The following is a 20518-nucleotide window of genomic DNA, read 5'->3' on the forward strand; positions in this document are numbered from 1 at the left end:
TACTTGTATGACTATACCAAATGCTGTATTAGAAAGAGCCAAAAGATCTAAGTGCACCTACAGGAAAGGAGTAGCTTGGTTCTCTCTCCATAATCTAGGGACCATCTTTGGCTTAAGATGATTTTAGTTTTAAATAATCCTAAAATAATATATAACACACTGGGGCCCTCCCTGGTGACACAAGGGGTTAAAGCTCAACACGATGAAGCTATCTGCAGCTACTGAAGCACAGAGTTGATCCCAGGCCAGGGAGGTGCCCCACATGGCATGGCAGACCACTGCTCCCCTCAGTAGTGTGTTTCAGTAGATCTGCCTATTCTTCTCCCGACTCTGTCTCTGGTGAATCTTCTTAACTTCTCCCCTCACCTCTGGCCTGTACCCCAGTTCTTGTATGCATAAATAAATCTTTTTTAAAAATTTATATGATATACTGTTTCATTCCAGTTATGTATTAGATAAATAAGTGCTACATAGACATGAGAAAGTCTGTACTTTTTCTGTAATTTTTTTGTTATTTTTATGTTCTTAAAAGGAACTTTAAAAATCTTAAAAGATATTAACCATATACTGTGCTAGAATTTATTATAGCTAATCAGACCAAAGATATTAGAAATTGACATTTTAAGTACCTTCCTCTACACTGTAGTAAAATTTGATGTTTTCCTCTATGAGTTTTTATGATTGGCTGTATTTTTTCTACTATATTTTTTGTGACTAGAAGTGATGGTGCAAAGTCAAATAAATGTGCATCATTAAGCAATACAACCTGATATTTCAGAATAGTAACTTCCTTGGAAGAGGAAAAGGAAGTATACCTGAAAGGCCACAGACCTTCCTGTGTTCTCTTTGCATCTCTGCTTATCTCTGCCACTGCACACAATAATTCTCCTACAAATTTATGCGGACTATCTGCTGAGACTCCTAAGTAATACAGAATTCAGCACACAGTGCATGCTAAGGATTATTAATTGGGCTCATAATGCAGTTTCTTGCATGTAGCTTTTAAAAAATCAAGTTCTATTGTTTAATCATAATCTGAAACTTGAAAGAAAGCAAATGGAGTTTCCTCCTCCAAGCTCCCATTTCCAAAAATCAAAACAAGAACCACTGTAGAGGGTAACACCACAGTGTGGCAGAGACCAAGGCCAAAGTCACTGCACTGTTGCTTTCTTCCTTTCTTTTCATACACAATGTAAGTTTATTTCTCACTCCAGAAGCTGGAGGTCCAAGACTAGTATCCCATAGTATTCCAAATGTGAAGATCATGGCCTAACTTGATAAAATTAGCATTTACCTAAGGATCCTTTTCATATATAGTTACATTTTCTAAGAGTTCATGGAGACAAATTATGGGTAATTTTGCCATTTTAGGAGCATATGTATATTCCAGATCTGAGAAAAGTTTCAAATTGAACTTTTCCTTAAGGAAAGTTTCAAACTAAGCTTGTCCTTAAAGAAAGAAACAAGGACCTCACTGGTGAAGCAGGGGTTAAGTCTCAGTGTTATCAAGATCCAAAGCCACAGCAGCTTGAGTTTAATTCCTAGCCAGGGTGATGACCCATATATAAAAGAACTCTCCTGTCTCACCAACTACTTGCCTCAGCAGTGTATTTCAGTATATCTGCCTGTTCTGCTCTGTTTCTAGTGAATCCTCAACCTTCCAGCAACTCTGGCCCTACACCCCAGTTCTTGTATGCATAAATAAATCTTTTTTTTTAAAGACAAAGAAAGGAACCTACCCTAGACCTTTATTCACCATTGATAACAAACCCATCTCTAATCCCATCTACCAGAAACACTCATCTTCCATCTAACTTCATCTAGTACCACATCTCCAATAAATCATTGTCCATCTTTACCTGCAACCCCCTAATCTTTCCAACTTTTCAGTGGCTCTTCTAGGGAGGCCCCTCCTGCTGTTTTTATACTTAGTTCCTACTAGTCTTTGCTTTGGTTATTGGACTTTAACACCCAGCTTTCTTGTTCTTATTCAAACATGCAGATTTCACTAATATAGGAATTTTGAATGTTGATATTTCCCTTTTTTAAAAAAAGCTTGGCAGTTCTAGAGACATGTCATGACTAGGTATGAGCCTCTGGATCATTAAGGACCTGGTGAGGTATGGAACTAATAACAGATTATTTATTATAAAGGCAGGATTATGGCAGAAAAGCACAAAATTCAGAAAACGACCTAGACTCAGACACTTAGCAAGCATGTGACCAAACAGCTGAATCTCCACCATGAGGTGAACATCATTATCTCCCTTATCAGGGCCTAACCAAGGCAAAGCCCTGTGGTAAATCCCTTAGCAACAAGTTTCCATAAAGAACCATAAAGGCCTCTAACAAGCCCTCTGCCCTGAAATGTAATGCTCTCAACTTTTTAAAAAACACAGATCTGATCATATCATTCCTTTGCATCCATTCATTCTGTGCCATCCAGTTACCTTTATCATGTAAGTCTGATGTCCCAAAGAGCTCCCAGCATACAAACCACACTGAGCCCTCTACCTCACTTCTCTGCAATTCTAGCACATTCCCCTGTACACTTACTTTTTGTCTCAGAAAATATTAATTTCTTTCTATTCCTAAAAAAATTCAACCCCATACTTGTTTACCTGACACCTTCATAAGTGACTTTAACCTTAGTCCACCTAACATTTAGGTCTTAGCTTAAGTGGCATATTCTCAAGTTAATGTTCCTTGCCCCCTCAAGGACTCCCTATTATTTATTCACACACAGCTCTGGAATTCCGCATTTACTGTTTCCTCTCCCCCACCCATTATGTCCAGAAAGGAAGAAACTTTCTCAACCCAGCTCTACACTAGGTCCCCAAGGTCTTGCCCAACAACTGCAAATAAATGATAAAACTTTTTTTAAAAGACTTACTTATGCATACAGAACTGGGGTACAGGCCAGAGGTGCAGGGGCAGTGAGAGGATTCAGCAGAGACAGAGTGGAGAGCAGAACAGGCCAAATGAGAAGTACATTGCTTGAGGGTGCAGCGGGTGGGTCAGGAGAGATCTGCCAGGCCATGTGGATCACCTCCGGGGTGGGTGGGGATGAAACTCATGCTGAAGTGGCTTTAGCTTCTTAGTGCTTTAACACGCTGCACCACCAGGAAGGGCCCAACTTTTTTGTTTTTTAATTTAGATGGATATATTCTACTGCTTAGCATAACTGTTAAATGCAGCCACCATATTTTTCAGGCCAGCCTATAATAAGCTGAGTTATTTCCTTACTGCACCCAGGAAGTACCTTATATATATTAAATATATTTAAAATAAATATCATAAAATAATAAAGTCCCCTAAACTGTTTGATTTGGGAAAATATGGAATACAGGAAACCTAAAATATTATATACATTTTTATTGGTTTTGATTAACATTTAGAGAAAGAATGAAAACAAGGCACTACTGTATTGCATGAAAAAAAATTTTATCCGAAGGGAATTCAAATGGAAGATATTTAATATCGATTTACAGATTAGTAACATATACATTTATTATCAAGTATGACATCCACAAAAGTACAAGAGTCTCTTATAATCTTAACCAAACTGATTTAACTTTCGTGTCATTTCTATGTTTTGACCCTCACACACAAAAAGACGAGGAGAGATTTTGTTGAAGTTGGCTTTTCATAAAATTTACATAATGAAAAAGGCAAATTATGCCAAAATATAGCATAAATAGCATGAGGCCTCAAATTTTCTCTGGAAAGGCTGCCTAAGGCACCAAAGTGAACAATTACAAATCCCTGATCTGACTTAAAAATTTTATGATCTCAAAATTTCAGTTTTAACCATAGTGATGTGACCATGCTAGCTGTAACAGCATTTTTCCAGGACAAGGACATGTGAAAATGTTTCTACCCAGAGCACTGTCACTCCAATATTTATGTGATTATATAATGTGAAAGTCAATTGGGTTCTTTCTTTTTTAGACCATTTTAAGACCAATGGCACTTGTACAATGGAGATCAAAATTCATATAAAACATTATATCAGCATGTAGTGAGGTGAAGTATCAAAACTCTAAGAACATTATAAAATGGTACAAGAAAAATTATAAATCTTTTATTCAAAACTGAAGTACGGTACCAATTATCCTGACATAGTAGAATCATAATTCTTATGAATAATAGCATATGAAACTATCCAAGAATGAAAAATAAAAACAATGTTGCGAAGAGAACAATTCTGGTAAAAAAAAAAAAACTGTTTATATTATCATGAAGGACAATCAACTCAGCAGTGAAGACAGAAATACTCATACTTGGCCAAGGAGAAAGAACAAGGAGTGCTCAGGATCGGGGCTTTTCCCATGTCCCTTGCAGGTGACTCAGGTGCTGGAGATGGCGACCCTCTGCAAGGAGCAGGGAGGAGGCCAGCATGTGGGGCTCCGGACCTGCCCCCGCTTCAAGCAGAAAACCGCCACTCAACCCATCTGACTACACAATGAGAATAGGTGCAAATCATTCTCTTAAATATGTGGCACATTTAAGGAAGAAAATTCTGAAAACCATGGCAACACATACATACTGTTTCAAGTACATGAGGGGAAACTGAAATTAGGACAGAGGAGACAGCGAAGTCTCCAAGCGATTAAAGAATGCTCTGTGTCAAAAATGACTGATTGACTAATGAGCATTGTGGATTGCTCAGGAACCTAACGGATTAGTAGGTAGTTTGGGGTTAACAGCATATGTCCAGAGACAAGCAAGCTCAGTGGAAAGGTATGACTGACTGTTTACCTGTCTACCTAGACAACCACAAAAGCAAGCAGCCTCCCTCTCAACAAGACCTTCGCAATGAACTGTTTCTGAGAAGCCAAAACCCAGTGCTTACTTTCTGCAGACATTCCAGAGCACAAGAGACGTGGGCTATGGCAAAACTTCTCATGTCATCAAAACACCATGTGCATCCACTTAACGATACGTGATAACTATGCAATTTTTAATGCTAAATTATTAAAGTTGATTGTGCCCAGCACTTGGTACACAGTTCCTCATGTTATTGAATGTATTCAGAAAATGTAATGCTTGCTAAGTAATATGTTCTAAAATGTAAAACCTGGGGGAGAGGGACAGAATTCAATGCTTGTCTAAATTTACTCTATCCTAATATAGCAACTGGATTTTTCTTTAAACTACAAGTTTTATGCTTATTACATTTTGGACTTAGGAAATACTAGCTTATAAAAATATAATTTTGATTAATAACAGATATCATGAGTTTAGAAATCAGACTAAAAACATTATTCTAAGAAAAGGAGAAAAATTTTTAAATGAATCAATGCAAATATGTAAATCAATGGATGGAATCTTGGCAAGGGAAGTATAAAAACTGTCTTTTTTTTAAATATGTAAACTATTTCATTAGTTAGAAGGAAATGGAATTCTGGCTTCTCCTTCTATATTTTGGTCCTCCTTGTTTTCTGAGCAGACATATCATTTTAACAACCTCTAATTAAAATAATCTGATAATGTTGATTCTAGGGTAACCTGTATCTATGCAGAGAATCCTGAATGACACATATAGTCAATGAAAAGATTGAACTCAACCATGTTTATTGTATTCCACAGTAAAAACAAAAGGTTAAAAGGCAAATAAAATGGCTTGTTCTCATATGATTCCTTTTACTCGTTGATTGTACATTTTAAGAATTGGGTCTGTTCATTTCCTCCTGAAAGAAATTCAGTACTTTTCCTGAAGTATTAGGCAAATGCATGCTACTTTGTAAACAGTGCAGTATCTAAACTGCAGCAAAATTCCGGTTAGTTTTATCCCATGGAAAGCACTTAATATGGTTATAGGAACAAATATCATCGAACTTAGTAAGAAGCTCTTGTAACCAGACAGATGCATCAGCTTATAAAACAGAGCCTATAACAAAGTAAAGCATCCTGTAAATTATATCATTCCAACAATTTTAAATTCTTTCTATTGATAAATGTTCAAAAACAGCCATTTCATCATAAGAAAATAAGCAACCACTAAAAAAACTGGCTTTTCTCACACTAGCTATTAAGGTAAATAGCTTCACTTCAATTAATATAAATCATCAATATCACTGAATTGTTTAGGCAAAGGTTAATTCAGCACTCTCCTCTAAAAAAGTATATAAAAAGAATACTTTAAATAGATACCCTAGAGAACCAGGTTTACATCATATATGCTGGGGATTAAAAAGTACATTTAAATGACAGATTCATGGATTGGGTTGACAGATGAATCTATTGCTCCACACAACACAGAAGAACTCTGCTTGAGGCAGCCACAGCTCCTTTATTTTGTAGCTGGGTTCTTGGGTGGAAGGAGTTTGTATGTATTGAAGTAGCCCACCACCTGCTGGGGAATCTCTGCCAAGACACACTGAGCAAGTGCTTCTTTTGGAGACTTGAGGGGAAAAAAAAATCAATGTGATATAATTAGCAAACAAATTTTACTGGCATTCTGATAAGAAGGTAAGAACAGCACACGAAGCAGTAAAAAGCAGTAGTGCCCAATCCTTAGACACATGCCTTGTCTTTGGAATAGTTCATGAAAGATAAAACAGCCTAAGTAACCAATGTTATGTAGCTTAATTTACCCCCTAACAGTTACCAAGTCCTTTTTTGATGCCAGCATTTTGACATCTGATGATCTTTTTTGTGTTGTTCCTTAACTTTAAACGGATGCCATTCGCTTAGTATTTTTCTATGACTTTTTATTTTGAAACAACTATAGATTCACAGAAAGTTGCAGAAATAGGTCCCATGAACCTTTCACCAAGTTTCCTCCAAATGCATTACCTCATACAGTTGCAGTCAATCAAAACCAAAAAACTGACATTAGTACAATTCATGGATATTACTCATATCTGTGTATGTGTGTGTTTCAGGATGGAATTGTGTAACTACAATCAAGATGCCCAATTTTCCATCATCACAAAACCTCAATGGTACCATATTTTAATCACACCTTCCAACCAGCCACTCAAACATTACTGGTGGGAATATAAAATGGTACAACCCCTTTCCAGTGGTTTTAATTACCAGTTACCTTAGTAATTAGATAGGCAACCATCAGATGCTCTGGCAACTGTACTTCTGAGTATTTATCCCAGAGAAATTAGAAACCCAATACAAAAACCTGTACCTATATGTTTATAGCAGCTTTCTGTGTACTAGGCAACAACTGAATGCATTTCCTTCAGGGGTAAATAATTAAACACACAGGTATATTCAAACCACTATAAATTAGTTAGCAATAAAAAAGAATGCATACAATAGAGAATTGCACTGAATAAAAAAAAATTTCAAACATTCTCAAAGTGACAAAATCATAGAGCTGGAGAAGATATTAGTGGTTACCAGAGGTTAAGGAAGAGATGAAGGGGAAGGAAAAGGTTATGGCTATAAAAAAGCAACATTGAGGTTCTTCTTCATGGACCTTGATTGTTTCAGTGTCAAAGCTCTGTTGTGATTCTTACTGTAGTTTTCCAAGATATTATTACTGCTGGAGAAAACTGGGTATAACCATATTTGATAAGAGATTTTTATCAAATATCCTTCCAGTTTGGTAAATCCATCACAAACTTGTGTAGAGTTTTTCTGTTGCTCCATAGGCAAAGATAAAACATGTTTTAATAAGTTGATAGCAGCATCTTTTAACTTATCATCTAGATGATAAGAAACACTTAGGTATACACCTTGAAGGCAAACTGCCAAATCTAATCAACAGTCTTTCAAATGGAAATTTTACACCTTCTCCAATGCTGGACATCTACTAAACGACTTGGTTGTATATTGACAAAGGTCTGTGTTTAAACACCTACTTTCGTAGTAAAGAATGTAGAGTGGTGGTACTCACGTTCTGGAATTGTCTGAAAGGCACAAACTGGACAATATCTCTGATGGCTACCTCGCCTGAGGGGGAACGGAGACTTCCACCATCCCCATCCAGAAACTCCATGGCACTGAAGTCAGCACCTCCCACTCCAACAATGATAATGGACATAGGCAGCTTGGCAGCATTAACTATAGCTTGTCTGGTCTCATCAAGGTCTGTGATCACACCATCAGTAATGATTAAGAGCACAAAATATTGCTGCCAAAAAAGAAAATTGTGATTGAGCTAAGCAGTTGAGCTCTCAAACAAAAAAAAGCAAAGATTAATGATACCGCTATAGCTTAATGATTAATTTAGTCCTTTTCTTTCTTATTTTCCTTGTCAGTCTCTACCCAGGATACCATTTTCATAAAATATACCAGTGTTCTCATTACAAGGAAATTCACAGATACAAAAACTGCAGGTTCATTAACAGTGTAATAGACCAAAAAACAGCGTTGACAGAAACACATGAAAGCAGGATATCGAAATGTCAAAGATTAAGATTTCAGTAAGCACAGGAATAAACACTCTCATTTTACTAAGTATCAAATATGCCAAAATATTGATCAAGAAAGTAAGTGGCAACTCCATTCTTTAAAAATAAAATATGGAAGTAGAAATGTTTACCTAAATAAAATACACATTTTGAAAAGTGGGTATGGTTTGGAGTGGGGGGGGGGGTATCTTTATCTCAGTTGTCTTCTAATAAACCTTTGTATTAGAGAGTAGTAAAAATTTTAGAAAGGCCCTCCCTGGTGGCACAGCGGGTTAAAGCACATCACTAAGAAGCTAAAGCCATTTCAGCATGAGTTTGATGCCTGGCTCTAGAGGTGACCCACATGGTGTTGCAGACCTCTCCTGACCCGCCCACTACTCCCCTCAGCAGTGTACTTTGTCGATCTGCCTGTTCTGCTCCCTACTCTGTCTTTGGTGAATCCTCTCACCGCCCGTGCACCTCTGGCCTGTACCCCAGTTCTGTATGCATACATAAATAAATCTTTTTTTAAAAATGTTAGAGAATTGTGTCTACATCTCTTGAGTCATTTAGACTAGAAAAGGAATACAGTTTGTCATAGTACTAACATGTGCTGAGTATTTACCCTAACCCAGGCACTGTGCACTTTATTTGAATCACCACATTTCACCCTTTCAATAACTAAATGAGGTAGATATCTCTGTCTCATCTATACTTGAGTGTACTGGAGCGGGTTTCCAAGATCTACTAGGTAATGGTCACAGCAGTTCAATTGCTGTGTACCAGCAATTGAAATGTCAATTTCCTCAAGCCTTAAGCTACTCTATTTTGAAGAGGTAAGTGATAGTGTTTTTTGTTTTGTTTTATTTTTGGTAGAATCTATCCAACAGCATTAATTCAAAAGACAGGGGAAAAACTCCTGAGTGTAAGGTTGCTTGCTGTCTTGTTTTAAATGATCACCAATTTAGCTAACAATAAATATTACTCCCAAGATAAGGATGACTGTGTCCCTGCTTCATGCCCTGACTCTGTTTCTCAACAGACACAATAAACAGGAAAATGGCACCAGGAACAACTATCGGTCCACACTCTCCCCATCCCCGGGTGCTAGAGAACTTACGGAAGCTGTCTGTTGTTGAGTGGCTGCGGCAGCAAACCTAGCCACATGATTTATGATTGGAGAAAAGTTAGTTGGGCCATAAAGTTTTATCTGTGGCAGGCAAGCCCGATATGCTTCTATAATGCCTTGTATTCCTACACAAAAAAGAAACAGTATTAAAAACTCTCAACCACAAATACAATTGGTTAATATTCACCATGATGGTCAATTTATGTAAACATTTAATGTTTTAAATAGTCAAAAAGGTAAATAAAGTATCCCTCTAATATTAGTTCCTCTGAGGTATACATTAAAAACTCCTTAGCTATTTTCCTCATAAACACCTATTAATTTTACCTCCCCCAAAAGAAGGCATTTTTTTTTCATCTCAGTCAGTGTATTCACTAGTCTATAGTCAGATTGTTATATTGCTTAGCTCTGATGTACTTTGGAAGGAGACACTGATAAAAACTATGAGAAAGGAACTCTACTATACTGATGATAAAAAGTAAAAGAAACTAATAAAATGGAAAAGTCTTTGTATATATGACCAGAGGCTATACAAAACTAGTAGATGGCTTAAGTGTAATGTTAATTGTAGTCAAGGGTTTGACTAGTTTCTAAAGGCCTGTAGGATGTATTAGTCATTTTGTTGAAGAATCTTAAAATTAACTTACATATGAAGTTAATGATATTTGTATTGACCTACTCCAATAATTAATAAGTCTTTTGTCCCAATAAAGCTGTTAAAGTAGAAAAGCTTCCAGTAATTGTCATCATAACAATGATTTGCATCAGAATTAGCTTCACCTCTCTAACCAACCAGGTACAATGCTACCTCATTCAACAGAAAGTTAAATAAATCACAAAAAGAAACTTGAGAGAGGGAATCTGAGTAGTTTTATACCACAAGAGAAAAACAAGTAAAAAAAAAGCCTTGTAGGGCTTTCAGCTTAAAATTTATTATTTAACTTACCATTACAGAAGGGATTAGATGGATTAAAGTTCATTGGAAATTCATGTGAAACCTGTTAGAAATGAAAGGGGGGAAAATGAGTTCTATTTTGCTTTTCTAGGAGGCAAAATTTAAAATGAGATTTCCTGTTACCTGCCATTGAGGAGGTATCTGAGCTCCAAAACCAAAAGCTGGAAACATCTTATCACTAAAAAGAAAATTTGAAACAAAAGCAAAAGATCACTTTTTCAAAATAGATCTTTGTCTTTACTTATGGTAAATATGAGCTTGTTTCTTCAAATATTCAGAATCTTAGATTGTAAAGATAAAACATACTAATCCAGAGAGAAACAATGTTAACATCTAGCAACTAGAAGTCTTACATATTTTTCTGCACATTGAGGAGGAAAAAAACTCGTGTACATGTACATATACATACATGTTCATGTTTATAACATATTCTTTTCTACTTAAATACTATAAATCACTTCACTGAGTAAATATGTAAATAAACCCATAATGCCCTAAAAAAAAGAAAAACCTGAGTTTTCTCATTTGCTTTCAGAAAACTCATGTGTCAGCAAAACCTGACCTCTACTGACATGAGGTTATTTATAGCCTTTATTTTATGCCACTTTTCATATAACTGGCCACAGAAACATGATGTAAATGCCACATATTATAAAAATTTCATGTTCCTGCAGGCAAATGGATGAACATTTGGCTTCAGCAGTTTAGGGATAAAGGATTATGGAGCTGAATATATAAGGTGAAGGGCAGCTAAGTATTCCAAAGTACAGACATTCTCCACAACTGAGAGTCAATGTCCTGTCACAATAAACACTAAATGAATATGTGAACTTTTCTACCAGGGATATTCTTTTTCTATTAATCCTTTATGGCTCTTTTGCCATTGAATTAGAATCTATATCTTATAGATCTGGGACATTTTCCAGCCTGTAGTCTGTCTAATTTTGATGCAATATATATATATTTACAATTTCAACAGTAATGGAAATGAACACATAAAAAATGCCCTATAAAGTTGCTTCACTCTCCTTCTTCAAGGTCTTATCTTGTTGTTTTTGTTTTTTTTAAATTTTTATGTTGTGACTTACCACTTCTCTGAGCTCTTACTACTGTCAAGTATTTTTCACTTGAGTCTTTGGGTTGAATTTGTTCCCTCTAGGTTTGGTGAAATTTATGTAAGAAGTTAGTTGTGTGACTTTGTAAAAAGGGGTATTTAATTCCATATTTCCTTTCTTCTATGAGTTTTGGTCTATTCAGTTTCTCTGCTTCTGAATCAGCTTGAGTAATTTACAGCATATTTAAAATTATCCTTTAACCCATTTTCCAGTGTAATATTATAAGGCTACTATACAGGTCAATTTAAATGTAATTTTTATGTTTTTTTTGACTCCCCTGAATTTATGATTATAGTTTTTATCTCATTACGTATGTACTATGTGTGTTTTCTCTTGTTCTTAGTCGTCGGTATTAACAAACATTTATCTAAGTTTTGCTTAATTCATAAAGAAGCATGTTTTTATTAATTTTATGGCTTTTTCTTTAAACCTCCCATGTCATTTTTGTGTGTGTTTAGAGGCAGTACAGCATAATACAGTTGTGAGAACATGTCTCTGAAGTCAGAAAATCCAGTCTCAATCTTGTCTCTTCCAGTTACCAGCTGAGCAACTCCCCAGCATTTAATTCCCTATGCCTACTTTCTCAATGTGCAATGAGATGATAACAGTACCTATCTCACAGCAAAGTTTGAGGATTAGATTAATGCACGAAGAAAGTACTTTACATTGTCTGCAACTCAAAATAGCTGCCATGTATATGGAATATCCTATTAGTCATATTACTTATTATGAATTACATCCTGTTTCTTCTTCCATTTTACTTTGTTGAAAAGCTAGTTCATTAATATTCAATTCTTACTTAAAAATAAAAAGCATATAAATCTTGAAATATGTCTTTATAAAGACAGGACTACATAGATTATTCTCATCACCCATTATTTCTAAATAGTATATTATATTTTGATTTCTTCTTTGATTTAAGAACTTAAGAGATTTTTTATTTCCATAAGGTAAATTTTCTTTAGTTATCTTTAAACATATCTGTGGCTATATTTTCAGTTTGTATTATATAAAAAAAAGTTCTAAAAAAATTAAAGTGGGGTCCTCCCTGCTGGCGCAAAGGGTTAAAGCACAGCACTATGAAGCTAGCCACAGCCACAGCAACTCCAGTTCAATGCCCAGCAAGGGAGGTGACCCACAAGGCACAGCAGAGCTCTCCTGACCCACCCACTGCTCCCCTCAGCAGTGTATTTCAGTCAACCTTCCAGTTCTGCTCCCCACTTTGTCTCTGGTGAATCCTCTCACCCCCACATCTCTGGCCTGTACCCCAGTTCTGATATGCATAAATAAATAAATCTTTAAAAAAGAAATTTAAGAGTTCTATAAGTAATTCTGTAATGAGTCTTCCCTTAGATTCAATGTGTTTGAATTTGCCTGAAAGTTGTGCCTCTTTATATGCCATAACAGATTAATGAAATGCTCCACCAATATGAAATGCTTTCATCATAATATAACAGGCAAAACATAAAATCTGACATGCAGGATTCACTCAACCCCTAAGAACTCTCAAGGGTTTTCTGAGGCTCCCTTAGGGTATGCTGAAAAGCCAAGGTTTTTGTCACTTTTCTGACAATTATAACCTTTAGAGGAAAGTTTGTTTATGCTACAGAAAATCAACTTCATTCCAAAAACAAAAATTGAGTTAAATAAAAAGGTTTATTGTTAACTAACAGATCCAGAGCAAAAAATTAGTCAAGCGATATTTTCCTGTTTAGCAGACATTTAAGAAGACCTATTTAAATCTACTCAAAAATATTCCCATTGAGATGCATTTGGAATATTTTATAGCAATTAGGTCAAATTAGGTATGTCTTCAAAGTCATTATTAAAATAATTTGACAAAGACTGCCAAAGGAAAAAAAATCTATTAATCAATAGTATCCAAAGGGTTTATAGAATGTGTCATCTGGATTTTAACCAAACAATGAAATGAAAAAACACAAGGAATGAAAAAACACAAAGGAAACCAGATCAGACAAAAAGAGCTGATGACTGAATTCAGTGAGCTGATAAATAAAGAAGCTATAGATAAAAGAGTGGATAACAATTACAGGTCAGAGGTCACTGACTGTCACTGACAGAAAAATAGGAGAGGCTAAAGAGAAATTTTAGGGAGAAGGCCACTTTCTTTCCCACTCACTATATTCAAGTACTACTAGTTGAAACAGAAGCTGCTCTTTCTGGGAATTTATAAAACCAAGCATTTTATTCATACTCACGAGTCGTAATCTTGAATGACCTGGCCAACAGACCAGATAGCAGTCAAATACTCATTAACACCATTGGGGCTGATGAAATGAAGTGAGTCAGGAGATCTTGGGTCGCCATTGGAGCCAGTGAAATCCACTCCTACCTGCCAAATAATAATCGCAGCCCTTAAAATGTAAGAAATACTGAGGGCCCTCCCTGGTGACACAGTGGGTTAAAGCTTGCTGCAGCAAGTTTTGATCCCTGGCCAGGGAGGTGGCCCTCATGGCACTGCACACCTCTCCTAACCCGGCACACCTCTCCTAATCCGGCACACCTCTCCTAACCCGCCGGCTGTGCCCCTCAGCAATGTACTTCGTGGATCTGCCTGTTCTGCTCCCCACTCTGCCTCTGGTGAATCCGTTCACTGCTCCTGCACTTCTGGCCTGTACCCCAGTTCTACATCCATAAATAAATAAATCTTAAAAAAAAAAAAGACGAAAACTCCTTTCCCTTAATATCCAGAAGACTTCAGGAGATGAACAGAAACATCCATCCCAGAGCCTACTAATACTGTTCCCTGGCAATTGCCTGGGCCCCCAGTATTTCCACACACAGTTCAGCAATTAAAATCTCAGCATGAAACAACTGTTTCTGTTCCTACTTTCTAGATTTCTTAAATCATGAATTATTGCAGCTGTGGCTTTAGACATAAGATTTGGTTTTTGTCTATTTGATTAATACTCATTATTGCTTAATAATAATGAGGATAATCACTTATCACATATCTGCTTTCTGACAGAAGACAGATTCCTGACAAAGTTAAAAGCTTTATGGTAAACTTGAACAGGTTGTCTAAAAAGATCTTACATACTAAATAGATTGTGTAAATGTCATCACAAGGTCAGTTTTGTAGTAAATAAAACACACTGCAAAAACATACTGCAAAATAAAGGGAAAAAATGTTATAGCCGGCTGTGAAATACTCAAGTATATTACTTACAGTGAAATTCAGCTGACATCCTCCCATGACATAGTCAAGGAATGTGCATTCCACTGTAATCTAAAACCAAATGGCAAACTCTTAAAATGAAAGTTCTTCTATTAAACAAGAGAAACAAACAACTTGCTAGTATATATTTTAACAGTTGGTAAGCCGAAGAGAACATGATTAAACACATGGTAACCATGTGAGGTTAAGACACTTTTGTCCCTATTGTTAGTGAGATTTACTTCAAAATGACTTTATCCATGGTAAAAATTAGGATATTAAATGGTCAAAGATGAAATACAGTCAAATAAAATTTTCAAAAACTAGTAATGTGTCTAACATGTTAAGAGCTTAAATAAAAAAGCAAAACATTTTTAAAATAGGAACAAAGACGCTTGATTGTTCTAAAAAATCTTTTGGATTTTTCCTTCCACCTATAACATCTCATGCTGGAATGATAACCGGGGCAAGTGCAGCACTGGATCAGGTCATTTGTACTTCAAGAAAAATAGGATGTCTCTGATTTCCTAAGACAATGAAAATCTTTAATATTCTTTGTACTTTATGAAAAATTTGTCGAACCCTTGAAGCAACGTTACTTCAGGGATTTCTTGTACCCTTTCCTACCTTTTTCTTTTTCCTAAAGCTGCCCAGATCCTCATGATTTTGCAACAGCCTAAAATTCAAATGTTATTCTAATATAGACCTTATTGAGAGAACTCATGTGATCCTTGATCCTACAGTGGTAAAGAGCTACTGACCTCACACTGTTTCACACTAATAACACCTGAATTCTTGTAGCTTTTTTTCTTTTGTCTCTTTTTTTCATTTATGCATTCAAATTCAATCTGTAGAAGAGAAGACAAAAATGTGAATTCTTACTAATAACATTAAAAATGCCAACATGATTTTAAGTAAATAACTTTTTTTATTAGAATTAAACCAATTACTGATATAGACCAGTTCCAAAATACAACTCTGAAATAACTGCATAATACAGAAAGCATGTGAAATATTAGTGAAATTTCCAAAAGGCACTCCTAAAACTGTATACCTTTTAAAGTAATTTCTAAGTATAACGTTTTCCTCTGTAGACAATTATAGCGTTCCTCTGTAGATAAGTATAACATTTTCCTCTGTAGATAATTTCCTTGAAATGCCCCAATAATCTTTTCTTCTTTATAACAATATGATGCTCATATATGGGAAAGATCACCTCTTTTTTTTTTTTTTAAGATTTATTCATTTGTGTATACAGAACTGGGGTACAGGCCAGAGGCTCAGGGGCGGTGAGAGTCTTCACCAGAGACAGAGTGGGGAGCAGAACAGGCAGATCTGTGAAGTACACTGCTGAGGGGAGCAACGGGTGGGTCAGAAGAGGTCTGCCACACCATGTGGTCACCTCCGGGGCAGGCGGGAATCGAACTCATGCGTAAGTGGCTTTAGCTTCTCAGTGTTGTGCTTTAACCCACTGCGCCACCAGGGAGGGCCAAGATCATCTCTTTGTATTAGGAATGTGTTACAAATACATCTAGTATCTTACATCTTCTCCTCAGCATAGTCTTTTCCCCCAAATAGTGATCTTCCTTTTCGGGTCCTATCCTGGTAAATGTTTGGCTCCAGATATCCATCTCTGTAACATCCATTTCTGTCCAGTCCTTTCATCTCCTTAAACGGATACAACTACATACACTTTATTTACATAGCTTTGACATCAGTTTGATAGTATTATGCATTATCGACTATTTCAATCTCATTTATTTTCTTTCATAGCTAATGTATAACCACTTCCAGGTTATGCATTCAAATTATCACTGACTTCGTAATAATAACACAAGATGATCAATACTTATCAAAACCTATTACATCTCAAACATGTCATTTAAACATTCACAACTAATTTTCTAAGAATCAAACATTTAAAAGTAAAGTTGATATAATGAAATAAAACAAAACTATGTTAAATTTTCTGGTGATTCAGGATTTTGCAAAAGTTGTAGTAATCATCATAGATACTAATCACTGGATATTATACTTAAGACATGCCCTAAAGATAATTGGCAAAAAGGCTGCATTATTTAACTACACTTTTTCACAGTTTTAAAGTGTTTGTCAAGTGGCAGGCATGCTTCTAGGCACTGAAAATCAGAGATAACAAGATATGCTTCTGTCTTCCCCCAAAAAAAAGGGGGAAAATCTTTTCCTGCAGCAAAAGAAAAAGCCTCATTCTGTCACAGGAGAAGGCAGTAACAAGTTAACTAGATTTAGGGAATCATCACATGATCCATGATGTAATGGTTCTTACAATTAGTTCTTAGTTTATTATCTTCTATAAACAGGTCATTTTCTGAGTCCAGAAAATAACAACAAAAACAGAAATCAGTGGAACAATAAATAGGAAGCTTACTGTAAGTGTTCAATGTTCATAATTCTGTCTTCAAAAAAAATCTTTAAATAAATTATTCATACCTGAATTTTGTTGCTTCCAATTCAAACACTGTTAATTCGAAGCTAATGCAATCACAGCATTTAAAACACTAGGTATGACTTGGAAAAGCTTTCCCTACTTCTCAAAAGCATTTCTTTCTTACTTTTTAAAGAACACAGGGGCTGTAAAAGAATTCACCAGAGACAGACAGTGTGGGGAGCAGAACACTGCTGAGGGAAGAAGCAGTGGGGCGAGATAAGGGAAGTCTGCTGCACCATGTGGATTACCCCCAGGGCCGGGGATCGAACTCACACTGAGGGAGCCTCCGCCAGCTTCACAGTGCTGAGCTCCTACCCACTGTGCCACCAGGAAGGGCCCATCACAAAAGCATTTCTATACAGGTTACTTCCAGTACATTTCGGAGTCATGGATTGGAAATTCTCTACACCTCCTACGGAAATTCTAGTACCACTATTTGAAACTCTTCTCCCAATTATTTCAACCAAATGGCTCATAAATGTTATGTATTCATTTAGTTTTTAAGTTTTGATCAAAATTATCAGTATCTTCTTTTGGGTCACCTCACATGACTAAAAACTAGCTACAATGACTAAAAGTAAAAAATTCAGAAGTACCATTAGAAATAGTTGGGATGTGAAATTATAAACAGTATGTGGCTAAGGTACAAAAATGATCTCCACAAAATTAGTGCCATTAGGTGACAGCTTAGTATTATGCAATTTGATGCACTATAACTATGGTGGGTAAGGACAACTGAGAGAAGTCAGAGGCAACTTGTGAAAGCCCATCCAAAGGCTGATAAATGTACTTAATCAAAGCCAAGTATTTGTCCAGTATTATAGATATGAATTATTATGATCAATGAAAGCCAACTGCTTTAAAGCTAAGGATGTTCAGGGTTGAATCAAACCATCTATGTTACCTAAAGTCAAAAGAAATCAAATCTTGAAACATATAATGTAAACTTATATCCCAAGTGAGAATTTTGTATCATCTGATTAGTAAACAAACACAATGCACACATTTCAGAGCATTATATAATAGAGTAAAATCATGACAAATTGTTTGCTATTGCTATACCAAATAAAAAAATACAATAATACATAACCAACCTATAAGGTATATGTAAATGGCAAAGATGCAACTTACAGGTGAGCTTCTTGAGGCTTCTTTTAGTTTGGTCATGGTGGTTTGAAAAGTTCCAATGAGATCATGTGACCCATCATTGTCATAATCATAACACTCTACCTAAAATTAGCACAATAAAAATAAGTGAAAAACCAGAAAAAAAATTTTCTTAAAAAGACCTGTAATAAATGGGACTTACAGTGAAGTACTCTTTTAATTAAAATACGTTAAATTTTTTAATATTGGTACTGAAGTGGGAACTTCTGGAAAAGCCAATACTGATGCACTTTAAGACCCAAGTTCTTCTTTGTGTAAGAATCAAAGGAAGATAAAAGATACAAACACTGTTTATAAATTCACATTCAGTAAATTCCAGCCCCTTTATCATCCCCTTTATAAGTGCTGATAAAAATCAAATAGAATTGCACCTTCTTCTCATCTGTTTTTCTTATTTTGTTACTACTATACAATGGTCAACTCATTATCTTAAGGAGTAAAGGAAGTCAGTATCATAAGTAAATAAAAATGACAGTTAAATTCTATATTATTTAGATTATGGAAAACATATTTCACTAAGTACATCTGGAGTCAGGTATAACAAAGTCAGATTTGCATCAATTTGAGGAGCATAATTAGTACAGTTGAAAGGGAATTCCAGAGAGACTATTCAACAGGCAGAGGCTATCCCATACTAGATTATTGTTATTCCATTTCCGTAAGGAAGGATTAGTTTTAGTCTTAATTATGGCTTTCATTACATGCTCACCTTTTCTGAAAGCAGGCAAAAGAAAGTTGTGAATATTTGTTTTGCATATTGCTTTTTCAGATTGACAGAAGTAGCCAAAGAATCAATATTCACAAGGATTCCTAAATATTCATTGCAGTGAGAAAATTAAGTAGTGTCAACTAAGAGCAAGCAAAAATGCTGTCTTTGCTGATTAGTCAATATTTTTATAGTCCTTTATAATTTCAAAACAGATTATTCCCCTCTGCAAAGTCATGTATTATGTTATACTGAATACAATACCTACATAGGCTTGAGGGGTAGGCCCAGGAATTAATTTTTTTTAAAGATTTATTTATTTATTCATACAGAACTGGGGTACAGGCCAGAAATGCGAAGGGTGAGAGGATTCACCAGAGACAGAGCGGGGAACAGAACAGGCAGATCGATGAAGTACACTGCTGAAGGGAGCAGCAGGCAGGCCAGGAGAGGTCTGCCACGCCATGTAGATTGCCTCCGGGGCAGGCAGGGATCTAACTCACGCGGAAGTGGCTTTAGTTTCTTAGTGCAGTGCTTTAACCTGCTGCACCACCAGGGAGGGCCCAGGAATTAATTTTTTTTATACAAGATTGATTTATTTATGCATACAAGAACAGAGGCGCAGGAGGTGAGAGGATTCACCAGAGACAGAGTGGGGAAAAGAACAAGTAGAGTGACTGAAATACACTGCTGAGGGCAGCAGCAGGGAGGTTAGGAGTGTTCTCCTGTGCCATGTGGGTCACCTCCTGGCCAGGGATAGAACTCATGCTGCAGTGACTGCAGATAACTTCATAATGCTACAATTTAGCCCTTTTTACCACCAGGGAGGCCCCAGGCCCAGGAATTTAATAGCTCTAGAAGATGATTTGTTTTATGTAGTACCCAGTATAAGTTGTGCAGAAGACACTTTTGAGTCCTAGATTCAAATCTAGAGCCTATGGCTTAAAATAAGTCTGTAACTGGGAAGCAATTTGCATTTATTCTATGACAATCTTTCATCTTGTAGTAAGTTTTACATACTTGCAAGTGATGTATGTATGTTCACCTGGCAGAGTGATTTATTTTCTTCTCAGTTCTATAGGAATGAAGTAAGTGCTCAATGAAAACAGGAAATCTTCCTATTCCTTATATTTTCATTATTATTAGACTAAAATTCAATCATATTTGTTACAAACATCTCAGTCACTGACCAATTCTGACAGACTGCCGCCCTATTTATTTGATATGTAACTTCTAAAACCAAAGTCCTCTATCTTACTCTTTATAATCGTATCAGGGAAAAAATAGATTAGAGCAATTAATTTTTTTCTAAGGGAAGTAAAAACTAATGTAACCTCAAAAATATCCTTAATATTTTAATAATTTCACTTTTCAAGTAGCTGTTTCTAATTACAAACAACATCTATACAGTTTAGATATGCACTCAGGAAACTGCTACTCATTC

General features: G+C 35.9%; 1 protein-coding gene across 1 annotated transcript in view; it reads right to left on the reverse strand.

Annotated features, from left to right (window-relative positions):
- Window positions 1–3386: 3386 nt before the first annotated feature.
- Window positions 3387–20518, reverse strand: part of CPNE3 (copine III) — a 39116-nt gene continuing 21984 nt past the window's right edge. The window contains exons 8-16 of the mRNA XM_012723025.1: window positions 18333–18431; window positions 15496–15582; window positions 14747–14806; window positions 13776–13909; window positions 10565–10619; window positions 10433–10484; window positions 9478–9611; window positions 7862–8098; window positions 3387–6406 (exon numbers count right to left, since the gene is read on the reverse strand). Coding sequence (XP_012578479.1) covers window positions 6296–6406; window positions 7862–8098; window positions 9478–9611; window positions 10433–10484; window positions 10565–10619; window positions 13776–13909; window positions 14747–14806; window positions 15496–15582; window positions 18333–18431 — 969 coding nt within the window. The 3' untranslated portion in view covers window positions 3387–6295. The remainder of the gene's footprint in view (window positions 6407–7861; window positions 8099–9477; window positions 9612–10432; window positions 10485–10564; window positions 10620–13775; window positions 13910–14746; window positions 14807–15495; window positions 15583–18332; window positions 18432–20518) is intronic.

The sequence above is a fragment of the Condylura cristata genome, unplaced genomic scaffold (assembly GCF_000260355.1).
Source record: "Condylura cristata isolate star-nosed mole 26May11 unplaced genomic scaffold, ConCri1.0 scaffold00009, whole genome shotgun sequence".
In the NCBI taxonomy this organism is placed as follows: domain Eukaryota; kingdom Metazoa; phylum Chordata; class Mammalia; order Eulipotyphla; family Talpidae; genus Condylura; species Condylura cristata.